The 8,313-nt window shown below is 41.7% G+C and overlaps 1 protein-coding gene across 1 annotated transcript in view; it reads left to right on the forward strand.

The window, feature by feature from the left end:
• Positions 1-1,821: 1,821 nt before the first annotated feature.
• LOC112077108 (A disintegrin and metalloproteinase with thrombospondin motifs 3) overlaps positions 1,822-8,313 on the forward strand; it is a gene marked incomplete at its 5' end in the record, with an annotated part of 35,395 nt that continues 28,903 nt past the window's right edge. Inside the window, 3 exon segments of the mRNA XM_070441570.1 lie at positions 1,822-1,971; positions 5,392-5,515; positions 8,106-8,186. Coding sequence (XP_070297671.1) covers positions 1,822-1,971; positions 5,392-5,515; positions 8,106-8,186 — 355 coding nt within the window.

Below are 8,313 nucleotides of genomic sequence, written 5' to 3' on the forward strand. Positions count from 1 at the left end.
CGAGGACATAGCCATGCAATCTCCATAGACAACATTGACATTAAAATGGTCCTTACTGAAGTGCTCAGTGACTTTCAAAGTGGTACCTTATAGGATGCCACCTTTCTGACAAGTCAGTTTGTGAAATTTCTAACCCTGCTACAGCTGCCCCAGTTAACTGTAAGTGCTGTTATTGTGAAGTGAAATGCCTAGGAGCAACAACGGCTCAGCTGCGAAGTGGTGGCCACACAAGCTCACAGAACGGGACCGGCGAGTGTGAATCGGTAGCGGGTAAATCATCTGTCCCGGTTGCAACACTCACTACCGAGTTCCAAACTGCCTCTGGAAGTAACGTCAGCACGACAAATTTAATCGTGAGCTCATTGAATGGGTTTCCACGGCCGAGCAGCCACTCACAAGCCTAAGATCACCATGCGAATGCCAAGTGTCGGTGGAGTGGTGTAAAGCTCGCCGCCACTGGAAACATGTTCTCTGGCGTGATGAATCCCGCGTCCGCGTCACCATCTGGCAGTCTTACGGAAGAATCTGGGTTTGGCGGATGCCAGGAGAACGCTACCTGCCCGAATGCATAGTCCCAACTGTAAAGTTTGGTGGAGGAGGAAAAATGGTCTGGGGCTGTTTTTCATGGTTCGGGCTAGGCCCCTTAGTTCCAGTGAAGGGAAATCTTAATGCTACAGCATACAATGACATTCTAGACGATTCTATGCTTCCAACTTTGTGGCAACAGTTTGGGGAAGGCCATTCCTGTTTCAGCATGACAATGCCCCTGTGCACAAAGCGAGGTCCARACAGAAAGGGTTTGTCGAGATCGGTGTGGTAGAACTTGKCTGGCCTGCACAAAGCCCTGACCTCAACCCCATTGAACACCTTTGYGATGAWTTGGAACACCGACTMCGAACCAGACCTAATCGCCCAACATCAGTGCCCTACCTCACTAATGCTCTTGTGGCTGAATGGAAGCAAGTCCCCCACAGCAATGTTCCAACAGTGGAAAGCCTTTCCAGAAGAGTGGAGGCTGTTATAGCAGCAAAGGGGGCGGGACCAACTCCATATTAATGCCCATTATTTTAGAATGAGATGTTTGACGAGCAGGTGTCCACATACGTTTGGTCATGTCGAGTGTGTGACTCAGTGTTTTCCTCATTAATGTCTAAAGTCAGACTACTGCTGGTGAGACAGACACTGGCAGAAGTCGACAGTATCTGGACATTAAATACAACTTCCTGAAAGAASAATAGCACATTTGTGGTGTCAATAACATACAGGAACATCTACATCACACACAGCAGTGTAACCATWTCAGACGCCCACATGTGAACTGAGCATAGGATCTCTATCATCTCTGGCCTTGTGTTCCTGAGGTGAAAGAAAGCAGAAGAGATACAATGTAAACGTTCTCTGTCATTTATTTAGTTTATCTTCCCTCAGTCAGGACTAAAGTATTTGTTAATTTTGTTTTCTTTCTCTAGGGAGTTTTACTATCCACTGTGCTTCTGCCTCTGCATTGCTTCCTCTCTGGTATCTTAGACTGGGTATCCTCTAGGGAGTTTTACTATCCACTGTGCTTCTACTTCTGCATTGCTTCCTCTCTGGTATCTTAGACTGGGTATCCTCGAGGGAGTTTTACTATCCACTGTGCTTCTGTGTTGCTTCCTCTCTGGTATCTTAGACTGGGTATCCTCTAGGGAGTTTTACTATCCACTGTGCTTCTACTTCTGCATTGCTTCCTCTCTGGTTTCTTAGACTGGGTATCTGAAAAGCACTCTGTGACAACTGCTGATGTAAAAAGGGCTTTTTAAAATACATTTGATTGATTGATTGATCTTCACCTGTGTAGAGGCTCACAAGTGTGAGTTGAGCTGTCAGTCCAAAGAGACCGGTGAGGTGGTGGTCATGAACCAGGTGATGCATGATGGGACGCGGTGCAGCTACACAGACCCTTTCAGTGTCTGCACCCGGGGGGAATGTTTGGTATGTACAGTATAGCTATCTCTCTATCTATACCACACTCTATCTATACCTCTCTCTATCTATACCGCTCTCTATCTATACCTCTCTATCTACACCTCACTATCTATACCTCTATCTATACCGCTCTCTATCTATACCTCTCTCTATCTATACCTCACTATCTATACTCTATATCTATACTTCTCTCTATCTATACCGCTCTCTATCTATACCTCTCTATCTACACTCACTATCTATACCTCTATCTACACCGCTCTCTATCTATACCTCTCTCTATCTACACCTCACTATCTATACTCTCTATATCTATACTTCTCTCTATATACCGCTCTCTATCTATACCTCTCTCTATCTACACCTCACTATCTATACCTCTATCTATACCTCTCTCTATCTATACCGCTCTATCTATACTCTTCTATCTATACCACTCTATCTATACCTCTCTATCTATACCTCTATCTATACCTCTCTATCTATACCTCTATATCTATACCTCTCTCTATCTATACCACTCTCTATCTACCTCTCTATCTGTACCTCTCTATCTGTACCTCTCTCTATCTATACCACTCTCTATCTATACCTCACTATCTATACCTCACTATCTATATCTCACTATCTATACCACTCTCTATCTATACCTCTCTATCTGTACCTCTCTATCTTTACTCTCTATCTATACCTCTCTATCTATACCTCTCTATTTATACCTCTCTATCTATACCTCACTATCTATACCACTCTATCTATACCTCTCTATCTATACCTCTCTATCTATACCTCTCTATCTGTACCTCTCTATCTATACCTCACTATCTATACCTCACTATCTATACCTCAACTATCTATACCTCACTATCTATCCTCACTATCTATACCTCTCTATCTACACCTCACTATCTATACCTCTATCTATACCGCTCTCTATCTTACTCTCTCATATACACCTCACTATCTAACCTCTATATCCTATCTTCATCTCTATCATACCGCTCTTCTATCTATACCTCTCTCTATCTACACCTCACTATCTATACCTCTATCTATACCTCTCTCTATCTATACCGCTCTATCTATACCTCTCTATCTATACACTCTATCTATACCTCTCTATCATCCTTACTCTATCTATACCTCTCTACTAACCTCTTATATCTATACCTCTCTCTATCTATACACTCTCTATCTGTACCTCTCTATCTGTACCTCTCTATCTGTACCTCTCTCTATCTATACCACTCTCTATCTATACCTCACTATCTATACCTCACTATCTATATCTTCACTATCTATACCACTCTCTATCTATACCTCTCTATCTGTACTCTCTATCTGTACCTCTCTATCTATACCTCTCTTATCTATACTCTCTATCTATACCTCTCTATCTATACCTCAATCTATACCACTCTATCTATACCTCTCTATCTATACCTCTCTATCTATACCTCTCTATCTGTACCTCTCTATCTATACCTCACTATCTATACCTCACTATCTATACCTCACTATCTATACCTCACTATCTATACCTCGTTCTATCTACACCTCTCTATCTATACCACTCTCTATCTATACTCTCTATCTGTACCTCATTTTCTATACTTCTCTCTATCTATCATCTCTCTGTCTATACCTCATTTTCTATACATCTCTCTATCTATACCTCACTATCTATACCTCACTATCTATACCTCACTAGCTATACCTCGGTCTATATACACCTCTCTATCTATAACTCTCTATCTAATACCATTCTCTATATACTCTCCTATCTGTACCTCTCTATCTGGACCTCTCTCTATCTATACCTCTCTATCTATACCTCTCTATCTGGACCTCTCTCTATCTATACCTCATTTGCTATACCTCTTTCTATCTATACCTCTCTCTATCTATACCTCTATCTATACCTCTCTATCTGTACCTCTCTGTATCTACACCTCACTATCTATACCTCTCTATCTATACTCTCTCTATCTATACCTCTCTATCTATACCTCTCTCTATCTATATCTCTTTCTATCTGTACCTCTCTCTATCTATACCTCTCTCTATCTATACCTCTCTCTATCTATACCTCACTATCTATACCTCACTATCTATACCTCGTTCTATCTACACCTCTCTATCTATACCACTCTCTATCTATACTCTCTATCTGTACTCTTTTTCTATACTTCTCTCTATCTATACATCTCTCTGTCTATACCTCATTTTCTATACATCTCTCTATCTATACATCTCTCTATCTATACCTCACTATCTATACCTCACTAGCTATACCTCGGTCTATCTACACCTCTCTATCTACACCTCTCTATCTATAACTCTCTATCTAATACCACTCTCTATCTATACCTCTCTATCTGGACCTCTCTCTATCTATACCTCTCTATATATACCTCTCTCTATCTGTACCTCTCTTCTATCTATACCTCTTTCTATCTGTACCTCTATCTATACCTCTCTATCTGTACCTTCTATCTATACCTCTCTCTATATATACCTCTCTCTATATATACCTCTCTCTATATATACCTCTCTCTATCTATACCTCTTTCTATCTGTACCTCTATCTATACCTCTCTATATCTACAGTGGTTTCAGTGCTCTCTCTCTCTCTCTCTCTCTCTCTCTCTCTCTCTCTCTCTCTTCTCTCTCTCTCTCTCTCTCTCTCTCTCTCTCTCTCTCTCTCTCTCTTCTCTCTCTCCTCCCTCTGTCTTTCCATGAAGTCTTCTTAATGTTTGATTGTAGGTTAGATACCATATCAGACGTTGACATTTTCCAGACCAGACCAAAACGTTGTAGATTGAGGGCCAGATTCAAACATATGTTATGTCTCCTTTACCAATCTGTGTCTTTGATAGATTGGTATCGCTTCTTTAGCAGAAGTCTGGAGAGTAGTGTTCCACTGCAAGTCAGACAGCCTAGAAGCAGCCCTCCCAGCCTAGACTGAGCCTCCCGCAGCCTAATCTCAGTCAGTGTAAAAGTCAGACAGCCTAGAAGCAGCCTCCCCCAGCCTAGACTGAGCCTCCCGCACCTAATCTCAGTCAGTGTAAAAGTCAGACAGCCTAGACTGAGCCTCCCCAGCCTAATCTCAGTCAGTGTAAAAGTCGACAGCCTAGAAGCAGCCTCCCCAGCCTAGACTGAGCCTCCGCAGCCTAATCTCAGTCAGTGTAAAAGTCAGCCTAGACTGAGCCTCCCGCAGCCTAATCTCAGTCAGTGTAAAAGTCAGCCTAGACTGAGCCTCCCCCAGCCTAATCTCAGTCAGTGTAAAAGTCAGACAGCCTAGACTGAGCTCCCCCAGCCTAGACTGAGCCTCCCCCAGCCTAATCTCAGTCAGTGTAAAAGTCAGACAGCCTAGACTGAGCCTCCCCTTGGTTGATTGACTGCCTGTGCCCTTCTCTCTCCCAGCACGTGGGCTGCGACAAAGAGGTTGGCTCGTACAAACAAGAAGACAAGTGTGGAGTCTGTGGTGGGGACAACTCCCACTGTCGCACTGTCAAACTGACCCTCACCAAGATGCCAAAGAAAACAGGTAAACATTGGCCAGTCACCAGGGAGACACCACAGTTCTGTTCAGAACACTGTGTTATTTCATTTGACTATCAATCAATACTTTGATGCTGAGAAATAGATATTACAACTTGAAATCCCTAAAATCCTCTCCTACATTCTTAGAAAAATGATATGCTAAAAGGGTTCTTCGGCTGTTCCCGTAGGTAGAACCCTTTTGAGTTCCGTGTAGAACCCTTTCCACACAGGGTTCTACATGGAATCCAAAATAGTTCTACCTGGAATCAAAAAGGGTTCTACATGGAATCAAAACGGGTTCTACCTGGAATCAAAAAGGGTTCTACCTGGAATCAAAAAGGGTTCTACCTGGAATCAAAAAGGGTCCTACCCGGAATCAAAAAGGGTTCTACCTGGAACCAAAAAGGGTTCTACCTGGAAACAAAAAGGGTTCTCCTATGGGGACAGCTGAAAAACCCTTGTGGAAGCCTTTTTTCTCTGAGTGTAATGTGCGTCGCACTGTGTTATGAATTCCCAGTTGGTGACTCTTGACTCTTGATAAGAGTCACCGGCAGGGGTATTCACAACACACTACACTATTTTATTTACCCTGTATTCACACAGCTACAGCCCTTGACATGTACACAGACTAAACACAAAACACTGTTATCACCGGTTCACACACAACAGTATAATTAGACACGTTTCTCCTCTGTTAGAGTCACTAGTAGGCCTGGGGTTGTCTGTATCATGGCTCTCAGAGTAGGACTTTGGTCTTTTAGATAACAATGAATAAGGTTACATGGACAGGGGGGGACCTGATCCCAGATCAGCACTGATACTCTGAAACCTATGATAGACATCGTCCCTGGTCTGTTGTTATTCTGTGGCTCATTGGATTAACTCCTTGACCAACCCGTTGTCTTGGTGTGTTGTCCTGTAGACATGCTGAAGATGTTTCATATTGTCTTGTTGTCCTATAGACATGCTGAAGATGTTTCATATTGTCTTGTTGTCCTATCGACATGCTGAAGATGTTTCATATTGTTCTTGTTGTCCTATACATGCTGAAGATGTTTCATATTGTCTTGTTGTCCTGTAACATGCTGAAGATGTTTCATATTGTCTTGTTGTCCCTGTAGACATGCTGAAGATGTTTCATATTGTCTTGTTGTTCCTATAGACATGCTGAAGATGTTTCATATTGTCTGTTTGTTCTTAGACATGCTGAAGATGTTTCATATTGTCTTGTTGTCTGTAGACATGCTGAAATGTTTCATATTGTCTTGTTGTCCTTAGACATGCTGAAGATGTTTCATATTGTCTTGTTGTCCTGTAGACATGCTGAAGATGTTTCATATTGTCTTGTTGTCCTTAAGCATGCTGAAGATGTTTCATATTGTCTTGTTGTCCTGTAGACATGCTGAAGATTGTTTCATATTGTCTTGTGTCTGTAGACATGCTGAAGATGTTCATATTGTCTGTTTTCCTGTAGACATGCTGAAGATGTTTCATATTGTCTTGTTGTCCTGTAGACAGCTGAAGATGTTTCATATTGTCTTGTTGTCCTGTAGACATGCTGAAGATGTTTACTATTGTCTTGTTGTCCTGTAGACATGCTGAAGATGTTTCATATTGTCTTGTTGTCCTGTAGACATGCTGAAGATGTTTCATATTGTTCTTGTTGTCCTGTAGACATGCTGAGATGTTTCATATTGTCTTGTTGTCCTGTAGACATGCTGAAGATGTTTCATATTGTCTTGTTGTCCTGTAGACATGCTGAAGATGTTTCATATTGTCTTGTGTTGTCCTGTAGACATGCTGACGATGTTTCATATTGTCTTGTTGTCCTGTAGACATGCTGAAGATGTTTCATATTGTCTTGTTGTCCTATAGACATGCTGACGATGTTTCATATTGTCTTGTTGTCCCTGTAGGCATGCTGAAGATGTTTCATATTGTCTTGTTGTCCTATAGGCATGCTGAAGATGTTTCATATTGTCTTGTTGTCCTGTAGACATGCTGAAGATGTTTCATATTGTCTTGTTGTCCTGTAGACATGCTGAAGATGTTCATATTGTCTTTGTGTCCTGTAGACATGCTGAAGATGTTTCATATTGTCTTGTTGTCCTGTAGACATGCTGAAGATGTTTCATATTGTCTTGTTGTGTGTCCTATAGGCATGCTGAAGATGTTTCATATTGTCTTGTTGTCCTATAGACATGCTGAAGATGTTTCATATTGTTTGTTGTCCTATAGACATGCTGACGATTTTCATATTGTCTTGTTGTCCTAGGCATGCTGAAGATGTTTCATATTTGTCTTGTTGTCCTATAGACATGCTGAAGATGTTCATATTGTCTTGTTGTCCTGTAGACATGCTGAAGATGTTTCATATTGTCTTGTTGTTCTATAGACATGCTGAAGATGTTTCATATTGTCTTGTTTGTCCTATAGACATGCTGAAGATGTTCATATTGTCTTGTTGTCCTGTAGACATGCTGAGAATGTTTCATATTGTCTTGTTGCCTATAGACATGCTGAAGATGTTTCATATTGTCTTGTTGTCCTGTAGACATGCTGACGATGTTTCATATTGTCTTGTTGTCCTGTAGGCATGCTGAAGATGTTTGATATTCCGATCGGTGCCCGGCACATCGTTATAGAGGAGAATGAGACTTCCTCCCACATAATTGGTAAGTGCGTTTCGTTACAGCAGTATAAAACACCTTTGGGATGAATTGGAACGTCGACTGTGAGCCACGACCTAATTGTTCAACATCAGTGGCAGACCTCACTAAGTCCCCACAGCAATGTTCCAAC

Source organism: Salvelinus sp. IW2-2015, unplaced genomic scaffold, assembly GCF_002910315.2.
Source record: "Salvelinus sp. IW2-2015 unplaced genomic scaffold, ASM291031v2 Un_scaffold4285, whole genome shotgun sequence".
In the NCBI taxonomy this organism is placed as follows: domain Eukaryota; kingdom Metazoa; phylum Chordata; class Actinopteri; order Salmoniformes; family Salmonidae; genus Salvelinus; species Salvelinus sp. IW2-2015.